Source organism: Gossypium arboreum, chromosome 11, assembly GCF_025698485.1.
Source record: "Gossypium arboreum isolate Shixiya-1 chromosome 11, ASM2569848v2, whole genome shotgun sequence".
In the NCBI taxonomy this organism is placed as follows: domain Eukaryota; kingdom Viridiplantae; phylum Streptophyta; class Magnoliopsida; order Malvales; family Malvaceae; genus Gossypium; species Gossypium arboreum.
The window spans coordinates 115,089,591-115,109,055 of record NC_069080.1 but is presented as its reverse complement, the minus strand read 5'-3'; the positions used below and the strand labels follow the sequence as shown (position 1 = coordinate 115,109,055).

Genomic DNA, 19,465 nt, shown 5'->3' with positions numbered 1-19,465 from the left:
TTATTTTTAATTTTATTATTATTTTAGAGACATTTTCTTGTTAAGTTGTATCCATTTTAGTATTATTTAAGCATACATAATTTTTAAAATTTATTTTTAATTTATTCGAAAATATTTATTTTAATATTTTGATGTATTATATATATTTAAAAATATGTAAAAAATAACATAATATAAAAAAAATAATATGGGCGAGCCAAGTCAGATTCGAATTTTAACATTTTACCTGTGCCGGGCTTAGGAAAATTTTTAGGCCTATTTTTCGAATTGGGCCAAGGCCAAACTTAGCAAACAAACCTAAATGTTTGTTTGGGCTCGACCAGCCCATGATCCCTCTAGTCAATATTGAGTTCAACTTATTATAATTTGGATTATACCATCTAATTTTAAATTATTTTTATAAAGAAAATTATGTAAATATTATTATTTTTACTATTTCAATATCTCTAAGTAACAAAAAAGAAAAAGAGGTAAAAATTTAGTCGTTATTTGAATATTTTTATTCAAAAAATTACTCATTAAAAAAAAAATCATTCACATTTTTTAATAAAATAATCGTTTAAAAGAAGATAAGGCTTGGAGAAGAACAAATCAGGAAAGCCAGCCCTGGGCATGGCATCCCACCTCAAAATGATGGGAAAGGGAATGAATATGAGTATGAGGAAAAAATAGTAGGGGTCAAATTTTCCAAAGTTACAAAGGTTTGAGAGGTAAGTTTATGATTATGCTTAATTCTTTTACTCAACTGACTGAAAGTGAACCATTTCAAAAGTAGAAGGACCAATTTTGAACTAATAAAAATAAAGATTAAATTTGCATAAATCGATAACTACAAGAATTATCCTTAGAATTTAATATGTATATATACATTATATTAGTTAATTTTAGTTGAAAACTGTTAACAATACTAATATATTATTGTTGAGTGTTTTTTCTCTGTCTCCTTTAGATAATGATGTTTGTCTATTTATATTATATAAGTACTATTTACTGATATGACATACTAGGTGAGTTCCATGCATATAAACACGTATCCTATTCTAAATTTAACACATGTTTATAACAGGAGAATGTAGGTACCCTCCTGCAAGCACTCGTTATTATGCGAGTGAGCTTGGTCCACGAACTCAGCCTGCGAGCTCGATGTAATCCTTTCCAAACCCATTTGGGATTTGGGCCGGTGATAACAAGTGTCATAACAACTATTATCTCACAAAAACAAGGACCCTTGCAAGAAATTGTTAATAAGCAAAGAGTCATGGATGAACTTTTAACTTAAAAATAGAAAGCAATATCTAGATTCCCAATTCCACATAACAAAAATAATCACCAACCTTTCAAATTAATTAGCACCAAGGCTCTTACTACTTATCAATTATAGTTGGGTTAGAATCTTCAGATCTTCCCTGCATTTCATGAAGAATAAGCGACTCTTTTCGCCCCAAAGGTCGAATTTAAAATAGTGCGTCCACTGCCTGACAACAAGCATATCATGTTAGAGATTTTCAGGAGCAAAAAGTATTTTATCTCTAGATTTAAAAGGTTATAGAAGTAATTGACTTACTCTAGCAAATACGCATTCTACATGAGCGATCACTAGACCATTACATTCTTCACAAAAATATGCGTGATCATTTGGATTTCTATCTTCCTCACAAAATTCACAACGATGATCTCTAGAATCATCTTCAACAAAAGAACCTTTCAGAGTTAAAACATGATCATGATATGTGGATTTAACCATACCAGGAATGGGAACACATTTCACATGAAAATTGAAACGACATTGTGGACAACGATAAAAGGGTTCTCTTTTAATACGTTTTCCACATTCAACACAAAGAAAACTTGCTGCCGGTGGCGGATACTTGGCAATGAGTAACTGAAAATTTGTCCCAAAATAGTAAAGGTCATGCATGTGACCGTGGGCCTCACTTTTCAAGGGTCGCCTTAAGGAACTAGCACATGTAGGATGGAGGTTGATGGGACAATGTTCACAATTATATGCAAACATGAGTGACTTTAACGCAAAAGGGCAAGCATAACACTGTGGCTTTGAATCTTCATGGGGGAAGACGCAACTAACAAAACATGTTCCCGATGAAATGGGATTTGATGCATTTGAAATGGGACTTCATTCCACTGAAATGGCACTTCTATCTTTTGTGGTAACCTAAGGCAAGATTCGTGAAGAATATAATCACAGTTGTACTCACGGCAAAAATAGGCTGGACCTATGATTGGCAATTCACAAATTGTGCATTTGGTTTCATCTATAGGGTCATTACAATAGCCAAGTACAAGCTTATGGTGGTGGTTGAAATGCTGTGACTCGGTTACTCTAGCCATCTCTTTTTCTTGCGAAACCGCAGTTTTATGAGTTCTTAGAGCAGCGCATTTCACATCAAGCTTGAAATCACACTGCTCGCAAAGATATATGAAGCCAAGACAAATGTCTCTACAGTCATCACATGAAATGGTTCGACCAATCTGAGGGTGATGCGAAGTATAGAGGTTAAGAGGATGGACAGAATGGGATGGGTGTTGTATCTTATTTGGCAAGTTAGCGCATCGTTTATGTAGGTAAAACTCCTTTTGTCCTGCGGATTTAAGAAGGTCAAAACACATTTCACAGCGGTAGCTAGGACCACTAAGTACCAGACGACAACCGTTGCAATATTTTTTTCCTTTTCCTTTTCCTTTTAACACTTTAGTTACCTCATACATCGGATGAACCTCATACATCCGATGATTGTGGTTGATAGGTTGAATCTGCATTTACAAAGAAACAAAAATGAATCAAAGTTATATACTATAATTTGCATAGGTAAAGCAACTTATATTCTAACATATCAATCTCATTACAAATAGCAAACGAAAGTTGAATCTAAATCAAGTTGTATACTATAATTTAATTGAGGAAGCATCTAAACTTTGGCTAGTTTGAATAAAAGTAAGTTAATATATTCAAAATATAGTTGCAAACCAAAGTGCGGATTACATTGGTCCCTTCATTCTGCTCCATTTCGTTCAAATGCCAAACCTTTGTTTTCTATGGACAGGGGAAATAAGGATGAGACCTTTCCGGATGAATTTTATCCTATAGATCAAACAAATATTAATCATTAATACATCTAGACTGATCAAAGCAAAGAGCTTGACAAATTTTGTTGATAATTTTTCTATTTACTTTATTTATTTTTGGCAAAAATTAAAGACAGCAAAATGTTAAAAAAAAATTTTAAATAGCAAAGACATTAGTAAATCTTATAATTTGCCCTTTGATTGCAAAAATTAAATTGAAGGGTGAAAAAGAATTATTACATCAGCAAGTGCACATTCAACATGAGCCATATGCCTCCAGCTTAGACAATAATACACAAGATGCTTTGGATTCCTTTCGTTCTCACAAACATTACAATGATATTCTCCAAAATTGTCTTCTTTAATCGATTCCATATAGATAAGCAGATGTTTGTGATATCTATGTTTAGCTGAAGATGGTTTAACACATTTAGGATGGAAACTAAAATCACATTGCACAGATAGCTAAACACTAGCAGCACCACAATGCTTGCCACAAGGTTCCCAACAGAAATCCTTCCCTAAACCTCAATGAGAATGTAATCGTGGCAATCATGTTTTAGAGTGGGCAAGAGTTTAGTGCAGCGTCAAAGGGAACTTGCTTCCCTTCGACAAACACAGATTTTCCACCTGAATCTAGTAAAATAGCATAAAATTCCTGTACGACCTGGAGGACTGCCGCTTGGGGATGTGTAAAAACACTTCCCAATTGCGATTCTTAATGTGTGCATTAAATCTCAGTTAACTCCATACTATTTTGCACAAATCCACGATAGGGTATCAAATTTTTCTTAAGAAGGAAATGGTCATACCATTCCTTAGTGTCTAAAACAAACTTTGAGTTGTCAAATGGTTGAGAACTCAAAGCCACCATCTTTCAACTTTTGGGTGCCATAATCTTCTACTCACAACCAACAAAATTTTCTCACAATTAAAACACACTCGAGAGACACAAGAATTATATGTTCCCCAAATATCACAAAGCAATCAACAAAGTTACTCTTGAACTACTAACCAAGAATGCACTAAATGCTCCATTTCTCACTATGCATTATATTTTTAGAATTATGAAATGAAATCTCAACCAACTCATTACTATCAGCTAATATTAGCCATATGGTCAATATTTAATTTCTAAAATCCTAAAATTTTCTAGCACAAACAAAATCCACAATAGAGAAATTTGAGTAGGAAATCTCAAGAGTAATTTGTATGAAACTGTGATAAACAATTTAACCCACAGAAATATAATTTCAAGATTGTCTAACAGAGGTACTCATGCCATAACTCAAAATTATAACCACATCCAAATTTCATTTCCCAATTTTCTCAATGCCCACACAGTCTCTAAGTTTAACAACTCACCTATAATAAAGCATGAAAACCACAAATTTTTAGCTAAAAAATCCTACAAATTTTACCACAATTGCACACGAGCAAGAGAAAATCTAAAACAAGTAAAGAAGTAGCAACAGTTTATACAGCATTTACGAAATAGTTGTTGGAAACTTGGAAACATTGGAGAATTTGTTGAAAAGCTGAAGCTTTTTTTTTTTTTTTGTTGCAACCGTGAAAGCGCAAGAAAGGTTGGAGTTTTGGAGGGTTTGAGACGAGAGCAGAGATATTTTGGATGTTTAAAAGCAGGTCTGTGCAGGTAGAATCAGGTTATTGACCGTTTAAAGCCCTTGCATATTTTAAAATTAAAAGCCAACAACGGGGGATTGGCATGGTTGGTGATGACATCTCGAGTATAAGTTTCATCATTGTAACTGTTACGTGTGGACATATAGGTGAGTTTTTATCGATTCATTCATCACGTGACACCGGCGGATCCGAAAAATTATTTTTAGACTGATTAAATTATATATTTTTAGATAGTAAAATTATAATTTCATTGTTTTAGTAGTTTTATATTTTATAATTTTAAAGAATTAAATTAAATTTTTATTATTTTTAGAGTTAAAGTGTAATTTTATCATTACTAATTTAAAATTTTATAAATAAAAAAATTTCTATTTTAGAGAGAATCGGGACCCTACCCCTTGATCTGCCACTATTATGTGATGTATTGATTAGATTTCACATTGAAATTGATCATATTAGCGTGGATTAAATTTTTAAATTTAATATATATATATATATAAGAATTTAGAATAATTTAATTAAAAAATATTAATTAAATCTACAATGCATAATACATAACACTAATTGAATTTAAGCAAATTTAACACAAGCTATTTCTTTGAAAGGAGAATACCCGACAATAGGCTATAACTTGAGGTTCATTTTCAGACTTATTTTGAGCAAAGAGAAAGGAATTTTTTGTTTTTTTTTTTTTTACTTATAAAGGAGAATACCCAGCAATAGGCCATAACTAGAGTTTTACTCATATTTCTAATTTCAATTTTAATTTTTTATAAATTATTCTTTGTCATGACAAACTGATTCCATACTTATATAATAAGGTTAATGCACTATTTGGGGCCTAAACTTGATAAGTGTTCTTCCCTGGGGGCTTGAACTATTTTTCGTCCAAGTTAGTCCCTGAACTTAACAATTGTTCCCAAATTGGGGCTTGGCCATTTTTTTCCAAGTTAATCCCTTATATTTTGTTAGCTTTGATATAGCAAAATTCAAACCAAATTTTATATGTATTATATTTCCTAAATCATTTGGTGAAAATATAGTTGAAAATGTTATTAAATATTTTAAAATACTTGCAAATACACAAAAACATGTTTTAATTGTGTTTTAATTTATCTAAATGTTCTTGGGACAATACCAAAGTGTTCTAAGGTGTTTAAAATGTTTTTAAAGTACTTTGGTATACAAGAAGTCTCGAGACATAGAACCATATGTTCCAAAAATAAACATGATTAGAATTTGAAAACTATATTACAGACAATGTTAGTTCTAATTACGAGAAGGCTTTCTGAGTTATGTGATATCGACTGAAGACACACTAGTTGATCTGAATAAAATCTCATTACATGTGAACTGAAGACCATTAAAGAATATCACAGAGGTGCGAAATTCCTGAGACTAACTTGATATTATTGGTGATTTGTTAAAGGATTTTCGATGATAGCTTTCTCGTTGACAATAAGGTGAGCTTTCAATCGAATCAAATGAAAAAATTTCAAGTTAATTGAGTTGAAAAATCCTATTTTGTCATCCTAACTTGATTTGAAATTTTCTCAAATCGATTCGAGTGAGATGAAATTTGAATCAAATATATTTGTTCGAGTTGAATTAAAAAAATAAATTTGGTGTTATTTATTTTTATGTAATATTTTTTTGAAAATATTCTTCTATAAAAGTTTTTAAACATGACCATACAAAGGAAAATTGAAGTCACCAAGCGAACAGATAAAAGTAGCACAACATGAATCCAAGTAAACAACAACAACAACACAACAAGATTATATAGAAAGCATAAGCAAAAGTCCAAAATATAGTAGAAAATTACGCCAGTCCAAACAACACAACAAAAAATAAAACAACACAATAAAATTCCAATAAACTAGTAGCAATAACACAACAAACTGGTAACAATAACACGTCAGTTCCAAAAACGTTATAAAATATCTTAAGTTTCTTCTTTTGCTTTAAACACTATCTGTAAACTTGAAACATTTAGTAAAAATGTTGAATGAGTTAGTTAAATAATAAAAAAATATTTGCAAAAATAAATTAAACAAACATTTAACTTTATAAACTAATGCTAAGTATATTAACTTCTTGATTTCCTAGTATTTTGGATAAGTCTAGTAAATTTAAAAACAAAAGTGTTAGCTAAATTATGAGAATCTTACTAATATAAATAACATAAAAGCTTATTTTATTAATCAAAATTAATATATTACCATCTTCCACGGTTTGAAGCTCATCAACATAATTTTCATTATTGATGGGATCCTTAGACTTTCAAAGCCAATCTTGTGTGCAAACCAAAACTTTGACCATGAGAAAAGTTAGAGAACTTCTATAACTATCGAGAACACATCTAGTTGAGCTATATGCACTTTCCAAGGCAACTGTTGATATAGGAATAGCAAGAATATCTTGAGCCATTTTTGCAAGAATAGAGAATCTACGATTGTTCATTTCCCACCACAATAATAAATCAAATGAACTTGAATTGTCTACTTCATCCTCTTCACCTAAATACTTATCCAATTCATGTTTAATTTATAGTCTACCTTGTTTATTCTTTTTAAGGTATTTTTGCTTGGCCAAGCCTGTTTGCATTTCTAACGATCTATTTCCATTGAATTGAAAATATTTTTCAAAGAACTAGATTTGCCTTCAAACTAGTATGTTGATCTTATTTCCTTCACCCAATACTTATTATACTTATCCCTCATTTTGGAAGTCATAGAAATTATGTATAAATCTCCACAATCTTACCACCCATCAAAAAGATAAAGCACATTCGTCAATGCTTCAAAAAGTGAATAAGAGATAACATGCAAATATCCGAACACCTTTATTGTAAGATGATAAAAATGCTCCAACACTTTTATAACTCTTTGAACTATTTCTCAATCATCAAATGTAGGAACTTCATCTTCAGCAATGAGGTCAAGAAAAAAAGTTATGATCATCACGTACATATGTTTCAAATGCACGTTCATATTTTTCTGCCACCTTTAACATCATATATGTTGAGTTCCATCTTGTAAGTTATTAGGAAAGAAATAGAGGAATATAATAAGATACGCAAATATATGTTCAATATGTAAATAATATATTTAGTTATGTAAATAACATATTTAGGAGAGAAGTTAGGGATTTACATAAATTTATTGGGTGATTTATTTTCCATGATTATCATGTATATATGGCTATTTTTGGCCTGTGAATACAAAGGAAGGAAGTCATTTTTCTCTCAAAAGTTTTTACATGGTATCAAAAGCCAAAGAACAACAAAATAGTCATGAATAGCAAGAGAAAGAAACTTGTTTCCACCTACGTGTTGACTTCGAGCGATAATCCTAGTACTATAATTACTTAAGTGCAATTGAAATGAGACAACTATGATACATGGGCTTGAGTGATACAAACTGTGTTGAAGGCCAAGAAGAGATTCAGATTTATTGATGGAATAATTAAACAACCTGATGATGATTCCTCTATATTGGAAGATTGTTGGATTGTAAATTCTCTGTTGGTTTCATGGATGCTCAACACAATGAAGCCAACCCTGCTATCTACTATAACTTATATGGAGACTGCAAAGGATTTATGGGCTGGTATCAAAGAACAATTCACCATTGCTAATGGACCTCGTGTTCAGTAGATCAAGGCAGAACTTGCCAATTGCAAACAAAGAGGTTTTCCAATAATGACTTTTTATGGGAAATTGAAACAACTATTGTAAGAACTCGCGAATTATGAAAAGATTTCCATCTATTTTTGTGGAAAATGCAATTATAATATTGCAGCTGAACTTAACAAGAAACGAGAACAAAATAGCCTTCATCATTTTTTTATGGGGTTAGAAGATGCTTTATATGGAACTATTCGTTCCAATATTTTAAGTACAGATCTATTGCTAAACTTAAACAATGCATACTCATTGGTATGCCAAGAAGAACGCATTACAAAAATTTCACGAGGGAAGGAGGAACATGAAGAAGTTGTGAGTTTTGCAGTGCAAGCCAAGATAGGAGGCCAAAAGTATAAAACAAAAACAAGAGGCAAATCAATTGTTTCCTCACATTACAAAAGAAAGGGACATGATTTTGAAACATGTTTCCAACTCATTCATTGGATATCCACAATGGTGGGGTGACCGATCCAAAAGGACTAGATGTGGACAAAGGGGATAGAGTACAGGGCAATGATGTAGTGATACGCCAAAGGTTAATACAGCTTATATAATTGGGCAACCATCATCATCAGTGACAATAACATGATAAAATATAACTTCTGGTGCCTTGACAGTTGAACATTGGAGACTCTTTCACAATTTGTTGAACTCGTGCAAATCGGGTACTAACGAAAAGTTGAATAGTAAAAGTAATCTAAGTTGGATCATTAATTTTAGTGCTTCCCAACATATGATAGGTACTTTATAATATTTAAAAAATTTGAAAGAAATTGAGGCATGTCCAATTGGTTTGCCTAACAGTAAGGAGGTAATGATGTTAAAGGAAGGATCATGTAACAACCTATTTTCAGTTAAATTGAAACAGTAGTTTAGGGACCATAAATCTGACGTAAAAATATTTATTTTATTATTATTTTTAACATCTACGGCATGTTAGTAGTATCGTAACTTAATTAAGTAAAAATGACTAAATCTTAAAAGGTGCAAAAGTATAGTTCCGTTAGTTAAAGGTGTCTATTAGCTATGAAATTAAATTGTTACAGGATTTAAGTAGTTATTAGACTATTAAATTATATAGTGGACGTTCATGGACATCAATTAAGTGATTTTAATGTTAAATAATAAGGTTATATATGTAATTTAATAAATATATATTAGTAAATTAATGACAACAAAAACATCATCTTGGTTGTTGATCTTTTCCACCAAAAATAAGGGTGAAAACCTCCATTGAAGGAGCTTGAACATTCAGCTAGACATTCTCCTTGGATGTATATGTTGTTTTGTCTTGTTTTTAATAATTTTTATGTTTTTGGGATCGTTGTAACTTAATCTAGTTATCCTAGGGACTAATTTGTAAAACTATTAAAGGGTTAGGGTTTTTCCATAAATATGTTTGTGTGATTTTTGAAGTTTAATGGAAAGCATGAGTTAAATGATGCTATGCTCATGTATTATACCTTACCATGTGATGATGTTGACGAGTTATGTGTTAAAGCACTAACTTAGGTTGTTGATGATGCTTATGCTTGTGCCAAGCTTATGTTGGATTGATTTTATAAGGTTTTTGTATTGAAATGGTAAGCTATGTTCATGAATTACAAACTTACTAAGCATTATATGCTTACATATTTCTTTTTCCTATATTTTATAAATTATCAGAAGCTCGATCGATTTGAAAGCTCATCGGAGACCTATCACACTATCTAGAGATTATACCGGTAGACTTTGATATTTTAGTCATGATTATAATGGCATGTATAGGTGGACTAGTGTTTATTGATCTACTTGATATGTTTGGCATGTATATATGGTATTTTTGGTTGGTTTGCTTTTGGCACTTTGGTGCTTTGATGGTTGGTGTTGATATGGCTGAGTGTATGTTTTGAATAACCAAATTGGTATGTTAGGATATGATTTGGTATATGGTCATTGTGGTAAGTTTGGTATGAAAATAGATTAGATGTGAATGGTTGATGAATGGCCAAAATATGCATATGTTTAAGTAGATTAGATGAATTATGTTTGAGGTGCCTTATTGGCATTTTGGTTGAATGAATTATTTGTATATTGAAATGATTATATTATGTATGTTTTGGCATGTTTTGGTGCCTTATTCATAGGTGCATTTGGCTTGTAGGTACTTGTTGGAAATAGGTGAAAGAAATGGCTTGATTTTGGCTAATTTCTTATCCACACGGCCTAAGATACGGGCGTGTCTCAGTCGTGTGTGAAATACAACCATGCGACATGACCGTGTATCCCCTGAAGGTTTAATAGGGTTGCAAGTCAAGCAGTTACACGGCTTAGCACATGGGCTGGTACACGGGTGTGTAAGGCTATTTCGAGAGTTATACGGCCTGGCACATTGGCTTCTAGCTTGGCCGTGTGACCTAACTTAAAGAGTTATATAGGCACAAAAATAGATTGAGACATGGCCGTGTGTCCCTATTTCGAATGTTACATGGCCTGAAACACGGGAGTGCGTCTCAACCATGAGAATTTTTCTAACTTTTTCCTTAAGTTTTCTTATGTTCCCAATTTAGTCTCGAATCGTCTTTAAAGTGTTTCTAAGGTCTCGAGGGCTCGAATAAGGGATGATATGCATTTGTTTAAATAAATTATGCTATGATTTATCTAATGTTTGGAAATGAATGTTTTAAGTTACGATTTTACAGTAATGCTCCGTAACTCTATTCTGGCAACAGATACGAGAATGGGGTGTTACAGATTTGTTTGCTTGGGAAAACATATCAAACTAGACAATGTTCTTTATGTTTCAAATTTAAATTGCAATTTGATATCTATGTCATAATTGGTTAATGGATCTAATTGTGATGTTCAATTTACTAATAAAATTTGTGTTATACAAGCCCATACTTCAAGGCTGGTGATTAGAGCGGGAGGACAACGCAAGGGGCTTTACTGTTTGAAGTCAGCACCATCAGTCCAAGCATACAAGGCTAGTCATATAGATTCTTTGAATTATGGCATAGGAGAATGAGACGTTCGTCTACAAAAATAGTTGAATCTCTTCTTCAGTTTAAACTTTGTAACAGTTTGGTGAAGAATAAACCATGTGACATTTGTTTGAGAGCAAAGCAAACAAGCTAAGTTTTTATTTCTAGTGACGATAAAGCGAATAGAAATTTTGAATTAATTCATTGAGATTTGTGGGGACCTTATCATGTTAATGCTTCTTGTGGTGTTTCGTATTTTTTACCGTTGTTGACAATTTTTCTAAGGGTGTATAGATATATTTGTTGACTGAAAAAAGAGAAGTGGACCTTGGCATGAGTAATTTCTTTGCTATGACTAAAAGAAAATTTCATAATGATGTGAAAGTAGTTAGAACTGATAATGGGACTGAACTTGCATACTTGAAATACTATTTTTTTGAAAATAGAATTTTATATCAGACTTTATGTGTAGGAACACCTCAACAGAATGGTCATGTTGAAAAGAAGCATCACCATATATTAAATCTGGCTAGAGCTTTAAGATTTCAGGGTAACCTTCCCATTAAGTTTTGGGGAGAATGTGTTTTGATGGTTGGATATTTGATCAATTGGACACCTTTTAAGCTATTAAGAGGAAAGACTCCTTATTAGATCTTATTTGGTAAACCTTCTAGTTATAATCATATTCAAAATTTTGGATGTCTTTGTTATGCTCAAAATTTGAATAAGGAAAAGGACAAATTTGTTAGTAGAAGTCAACGTTGTGTGTTTGTAGAATATCCCTTTAGAATAAAAGGGTGGAGAGTTTATGATCTTGATACAAGAAATTTTTTGTATCAAGAGATGTTGTGTTCTCTGAATATGAATTTTCATTTGTTGGTGTTAGTAAGGAGGGTGCACGGCTAGATCTATTACAGAGTGCACCTTTCAGTATCACTAATCATGCTGATGGTAACTTGAATTAGGACGAAGAAATTGAGGTGCTTGAGAAGTTAACTGTAACTCAATGTGATAACGATGATAGGGGATGTCAATAAAGTCTCGGGTGAATTTGTTCAAGAACAACTTGGGCGGAGTCATAGAACAAAAGAAGTTTCTACTCGACAATGAGATTTTGTGACTTATACTATACAACAAATAAGCCCCTCTGCACGTTCATCCAAATCAATCCTATAGCGCATTATGTAAATTGAGATATTTTTTCTCTAAAACATCGTTATTTCTTAGCAGCTATAAAATTTCTCCAAAACATCATTCTTTCTTAGCAGCTATGATAGTCAAAATAGAGCCTACCCGTATGTTCAAGCCATAAAAGATATTCGATGGAAGGAAGCTATGATGAAAGAAATTGAGGCTCTTGAGGCTAATGGGACATGGACTTTGAAAGATTTATGATAAACAAAAAAAGTAACACATTTTAATCCCATACTTAGCATATTTTTGGATGATTTATCATATAATTTAGTGAATTAGATGCTCTTAATCCTTTAATTTCATGTTTTATACTTTGGAGAGCATAGGGGAACAAAAGGAGCAGAAAACGGGCCAAAAACAGACAAAAAGGGCCGATTGAAAGATCACACGGCCAAGACAAATTCCACAAGGGCTGAGCACACGCCCGTGTGATCCACACGGTCTGGCCATACGCCCATGTGGCAGCCTGTGTCAGTATCGCTCCAGGTTTCTCAAATACACGGAAAAAACCAATTTTTAGGGTTTCTGAGCAGTATAAAGTCTATAAATACATACTAGAAGAAGACCTAAAGGGGGACACAAAGCAGATAGCAGAAAATACTCGAAGAGACGCCATCGAAGTCATCTCGAAAGCAAGATCTCCTCTAAGAGTGAAGATCTCCTTTCAATTTCTTCCAAAGTTTTTGGGTTTTCTTTATGTTTTGTGGTTTTTCTATTTTTGAGATGTTTTCTCCCGTTAATATGAACTAAACTCCCTAAATACCTAGGGAGGATGAAACCTATGATGGATCTTATTATTTAATTATCCGAATTACACGATAAATACTTGTTCTTGTTCTTAATTATGTGCTTTTAATTATTGCTTTAATATTTTCAGAATATTAATCCAAGTTTGATTTGCTTATTCAGTAGAGCAAAAGTCCCTGTTTAAGAGAAGATCTAGCATAATTAAGCAGAGTTGCATGCAATCCTAGAAATAGGATGACATAAATCTGCCGGATTAGAGTCAAATCTAATAGGGGAATCCATAAATTGAGCAATGTTACAGTAGGGGTTTTAATTAGAAAGAGGTTTTAATCAATCAACCTAGAGTCAGTTGTTCTTAGTCTCGAAAGAGATATTAACATAATTTAGGGATTCCTACGGATCAAGGCAAGTGAATAAATCGTTTGATTCAAAGTCAGAATAAAAAGTGAAGTCTAGATGGATTCTTCCTTAGGTATTATCTTTATCATTGGTTTATTCGTTTATTTTCTTCACTCTCTGTCGCGTTTTAATTAGTTAAGTTAATTTTCAGATTAAAACAAATCCCTTATATTTTAGGCTAAATAATAGAAAGATAGTTAATACTAGTACTTTTAGTCCTTGTGGATACGATATTCTAGACTCACCATAAATATATTAGCATTCGATAGGTGCGCTTGCTTTAGTCATGATCGTAGTCTAGTTTAGTGATTCATAAAATGATCATTAAGTTTTTAGCACCGTTGCCGGGGACTAAGATATTAGGAACGCTTAATTTTTATTACTTTAGCCATTTTTTTTTATTTTTACTGCAATTTATTTTTTTATTATAATTTACTAACTTATCTTTTATTTTCTTCTGGCAAGTTTCTTTAGTTTATGACTAGAAAAAATCCGTCAGGACCTCTACTTTTTTACAACGAAATTGAAAGCACAGCTCGCAGAAATCATAGAGAAATAAGGTGAAGTCTACAGAATATAGAGGAGGAGCACGAAGATGATACTAATACTACCGAGGAGATGGCTGAAAATCAAAATAATCTGCTACCTTATGTGGTTGCCGCAAATCCTGTAAATCAGAATCATGCTCCTCGTACTATGTACGACTATACTAAAGCCTAATTTAGTGGGGGCTTAAACGAGTATTGTCAGACCTGCAATTACTGCAAATAATTTTGAACTGAAGCCTAACACTATACAAATGATTCAACAGTTTGTTCAGTTTGATAGTTTGCAGGATGAAGACCCAAATACTTATTTGGCCAACTTCTTAGAGTTCTGTGATACTTTCAAAATAAATGGCGTCTCTGATGATGCCATTCATCTTTGGTTATTTCCTTTTTCATTGAGGAGCAAAGCTAAACAGTGGTTGAACTCGTTACCACGAGGATCTATCACTACTTAAGAACAAATGACCGAAAAGTTTCTACTAAAGTATTTTCCGCCGGCTAAAACAAAAAAGTTGAGGAATGATATCTCTTCTTTTGTGCAGATGGATTTAGAGACTCTTTACAATGCATGGGAGAGGTATAAAGACTTATTAAGAAGGTGCCCTCACCATGGGTTACCTTTATGGCTACAATTTCAAACTTTTTACAACAATTTGAACCCCTCAACTAGACAGTTAATCGATGCAGCCGCCAGTGGAATCCTAAATAACAAAACACACGAGGAGGCTTATGAATTTATTGAAGAGATGTCACTGAATAACTATCAGTGGCAAGTCGTGAGGACAAAGCCTAATAAAGTAGCCGGTGTTTTCAACCTCGACACGGTCACTATGTTATTAAATCAGGTAGAGTTTTTAAATAAAAAGATTGATAGTTTATGTGTCTCTACGCAGGTATATCCAGTGATGCAGTGAAATACAAGTGGAGGAGGAATGAATAATACAGAATGCCTAACCTACAACCCTAGCACTACGAACGAACAAGTCAACTATATGCGTAAGAATTCTAGACCTCAGAATAACCCCTATATTAATACTTACAATGTAGAGTGGAGGAACCATCCCAACTTCTCTTGGGGTGGTCAAGGCAATCAAAGACCACAACCCTCTCCAGGCTTGCAACCACCTTACCCGTAGGAAAAGAAGCCGAACCTTGAGGAGATGATAAAAAAATTCATATCGATGTTAAAAACACGTTTTCAAAACACCGAAACAATGCTTAAAAATCAGCAAGTGTCGATTCAAGGTCTCAAGACTCAAATAGGTCAGCTTGCTAAGCTGATCTCAGAAAGACCAAAAGGTAGCTTGCCTAGCAACACTGAGACTAACCCAAGAGAGCAGCTTCATATGACTACTGTTCAATATGAAGAAGGGTTTGTTAAGTTCAAAACAGAACCAAGACAAGAAACTGTGGTAAGTCAAGATAAAGTGGATGAAAGCCAGAACAAACAAAAATCGGTAAGCAAAGAATACAAACCTTGCGTACCATACCTTAAAGAGACAAAGAAAAATTGCACAGACGAACAATTCGGTAAATTTTTTAACATTTTAAAAAATTTACACATTAACTTACCGTTTATTGAAGCTCTTTCGCAGATGCTCAACTCAGTTAAATTTTTAAAGGAGCTTCTGGCAAACAAACGAAAGTTAGATGATTCGTCGCATATGGAGTTGAATGCAGTTTGTTCAGCTATTTTACAGAATAAACTACCCAGTAAATTGAAAGATTCAGTCAGTTTTACTATTCCTTGTCTAATTGGTAGTTTAGCTACTAATAATGCTTTCGCTGACTTAGGGGCAAGTATTAATGTCATGCCCTATAAATGTTTAAACAACTAGGTCTTGGGAAGCCCAAACAAACTAGGATGTGTATTTAACTAACAGATAAAACGATTAGATTTCCTAGGGGTATCATTGAAGATGTACTAGTAAAAATTTATAAATTCATATACCCAGTAGACTTTGTTGTTTTAGACATGGAAGAGGACAGTGACGTTCCTTTAATCTTAGGGCGACCCTTTTTAGCGACTGCCAGGACTATTATTAATGTTGGTACAGGTGAACTCACACTTCATGTAGGTGACAAAACAATCACTCTTCAGGCTCGTGATTCGATTAAGACATCGAGTGATGAAGGTAATCTTCTAAATCCTGATAATAAGACTAATCATGTGGTTCAACCCTCTTTGCAGGAAAAATCTTTGAGTCACACAAATGAGCCACGTTTTGGTTCATTCTAAAACATTAGAACAATCTGTGAAGAACGAAGGCTTCAAATCGATGAATTATACGAATGGCGGACACATGTCAAGGAGGAACCAAAAAGACGCAATGTTGAATCAAAACAAAACCATGACAAGTATAAAGACGAGACGAACCAATTCAAGGTAGGTGACCAGGTGTTATTAGATGAAACTGACCCTCGAATTATCACTACAGAGCTCAATGCAAACGGAGCAATGCCTTTTACGGTACTCAAAGTCTTTTCATACGGTACAGTCAAGGTAACCCATTCGCATTTCAGCACTTTTAAGGTAAACAGTACTCGACTTAAACCTTATTTAAGTAAAGGAATTGACAGCAAGAAAGCGGAGTTTCAACCCCTTAATCCACCGTGACCATGTGAATACGAGGTAAGCCAAGCTTAGACTCTAAATAAGTGCTTCTCAGAAGGCAACCCGAGCACTAACACCACTGACTAGTTTATTTTTATCTAATTTTCATGTTTAAAATGCAAATTTTGACCCACACGGCCTGGACACATAGGCGTGTTCTAGGCCTTGTGACTCTACATGGGGACAATGATAAAGTACATGGTTGTGCGATGTGGCCGTGTGGTCACCGGGCGTGTCCTTGGCTGTGTTGACCCTGGAGCTAAATTTTCCCAAATATCGACAGAGACACGGGCTTAAAGTATACCACACGAGCGTGTGACACAATCGTGTGGACCACACGGCCTGGACACACGGGCGTGTCCTAGGCCGTACTAAAACAAGAGCTAAGTTTTCAAATTTTAAACAAGTCAGAGAGCAACACGAACGATCCACACGGTCGTATGTCCGGATACACGTTCGTGTGGAAGGCCACACGGGCGTGGGAGAAGCGAACAATGTAGTACACGGCCGTGCGATATAGCCATGTGGACCACACGGCTTGTACACATAGGCATGTTCAAGGCCATGTGATGAGTGGACTATTATTTTTCTCGACAAACACGAGCTAGAAGTCGAGCCACACGGGCGTGTGACAAGACCGTGTGGCCAACACGGACCGTTACACGACCGTGTCCAATTTAGACTCTCCAAACCCTAAATCCCTTTTTCATTTTTATCTTTTTCCCCCTCTTCTTCAACTACACCGCTCATTCCTCCCTCTACTATCCGTCGACCGGCCACCACATCTCTCTCCCCTTTTCCTTTTTCCTCCCCCTTTCTCTTTCTCCTCTTCTTTCTTCTATTTTCCCCTTCTTTCCCCCTACCCGCACGGCTACCAGCCCATTCCCCTCACCACCACAGCCCCCTCGTCGCTTTACCCCCACCCACGACCGCTGGCCCAAACCGCCCCAAGCCTACCCGATCCACCATCGTTCGTTTCCACTCCGGTCACTCCCATCGATTTTCAATTCTTTTCGCTCTTCTTTTATTTATTAATTATTACTCTTATTATCTCTTTATCAACTTTTTTCTTGTTTCATTTTACTTTGTTTATTTTTCTTAGCTTTATTACTGTCTATTGTTTATTATCATTAGTTTCTTAATTAGTTCATCCTTGGTTAGTTCATTTTTTTCACAACTAATCCTATGCTTATTACTAAATTTTTCCTGGTCGCTGATTTTAGACTGATTCTTGCTTTAGTTATTGGACTAATTTCGTTGATTCTCGCTGCTAGTTTTTATGTTGACTTTTCTTGTTACTATACTTCTCTCTAAATCTTGTTGCTCATTATTAGTTATCTTTAGTTTTTAGCATATTGTCTCTTGGATTATTAATTGGCCAATTTCATTTATCTATTTAGCCCATATGATAAGTTCAACTTGGATTCTTATTTCCTATTAGCTTACATTTATTCTGTTGATATTTATCTATTTAGATTTTCTCACTTTTATATTTAGTTACTTATTATTTTTCTTCGTAATTTTTATGACTTATTTTTGTTCCATGTTAGTCTTATTACATGAATTATGCATGCTCAGGTATTCGTACGTACTGATGGTTATTTGGATTACTTGGAGTTTATTATTTGACGATTTAGTTTGCCTATTGGATGATGATTCTTTTCATTAATCAATTCTGTTTTTTTTTCAGGAACATTATGACGAACACACGAGGCAAATCTAAAGTAGTCATCCCCGTTTCGAAAAAGCGGAAGGGTCTTGGCGCGACCTCCTCGAGCGCATTTGCCGAGATTCGTCATCCTTACTTCCAATTCTCTACGGACCAACCAGAGGACTTATTCCAGCTCCTGCGCGTGTGACCACTAGGTTTGGGCCGATGCATTGACTGGGCCGCGTTGGAGCAGGTAAGACTAGCTGATAAGGTTCGCTCTTTCATAACTATAGTACCATGGGACCGTTTCTTTAATATCGTCAAGCCCACATATATGGAGCTTACTTTGGAGTTTTGCTCGATGTTTTACCTTTAGTGTTTGATGTCGATGCATGACGAGCACGGTACCATTACATTCCGACTTGGTGGCTTGGTGCGACATATGAGCGTCCCTGAGTTTGGTGCAGCTTTGGGCATCTATACCGATGAGTTTATGGGTGCTGATAACTTTCTTCACCTCCACCATCATATCCATTACTAATCTTCGCACTGTTGGACCGATCTCACAGCCAGTCAGATACCTTATGACACGAGTCACTCGAAGGTGACATCTTTTTCTCCAGCTTTGTGATACATCCACTCCTTATTAGCTTACACTTTGACTGGCAAGAGAGAGAGAGTACAGGAGTTGTAAGCACTACTGGCGCGTACTATCTTTGGAGCATGGCGACCGGCCACATATTCGACTTAGCTTATTTCATTGCTCTTGCCTTCCACCATCAGACAGATTGCCACAAGAAGGGTCCCATCTGTCTAGGCCCTTACATGACTCGTCTCGCTCGACACTTCGGTCTTCTAGACACACCGGAGCAGTCCTCGACTCTTACCTTAGTCAGTTAAATATCCCTTCAGGGCATCTCGAGCTTGATCCAC

General features: G+C 34.5%; 1 protein-coding gene and 1 non-coding gene across 4 annotated transcripts; both read right to left on the bottom strand.

Moving 5' to 3' along the window:
* Positions 1–1,205: 1,205 nt before the first annotated feature.
* On the bottom strand, positions 1,206–4,845 carry LOC108471293 (uncharacterized). Of its 3 annotated transcripts, none has more exons than XM_017772934.2 (4): positions 4,567–4,845; positions 3,002–3,100; positions 1,565–2,772; positions 1,206–1,475 (listed from the first exon to the last, which is right to left on the bottom strand). In XM_017772934.2, the coding sequence occupies exons 2-3, from the start codon at positions 3,023–3,025 to the stop codon at positions 2,023–2,025; spliced, it is 774 nt and encodes a 257-aa protein (XP_017628423.1). In that variant the 5' UTR covers positions 3,026–3,100; positions 4,567–4,845; the 3' UTR covers positions 1,206–1,475; positions 1,565–2,022. The 3 variants fall into 3 exon arrangements, with proteins under 3 accessions (XP_017628423.1, XP_052878005.1, XP_017628422.1); XM_053022045.1 differs by having other exon boundaries at positions 1,206–1,471; XM_017772933.2 differs by having other exon boundaries at positions 4,576–4,845.
* Positions 4,846–14,776: 9,931 nt separating this feature from the next.
* LOC128284805 (small nucleolar RNA R71) lies at positions 14,777–14,883 on the bottom strand. Its single transcript, XR_008275228.1, has one exon. It is a non-coding gene; the product is annotated as a small nucleolar RNA R71 (small nucleolar RNA).
* Positions 14,884–19,465: the final 4,582 nt, after the last annotated feature.

What these genes read in the sequence shown, in the direction of transcription:
- LOC108471293 (XM_017772934.2), bottom strand. Translation starts at nt 3,025, where the DNA reads ATGGAGCAGAATGAAGGGACCAAT. An exon ending in AGCAGAATGAAGGGACCAAT is followed by an intron (nt 2,773 to 3,001) that starts GTAATCCGCACT and finishes TTGTAAATGCAG; the next exon opens with ATTCAACCTATCAACCACAA.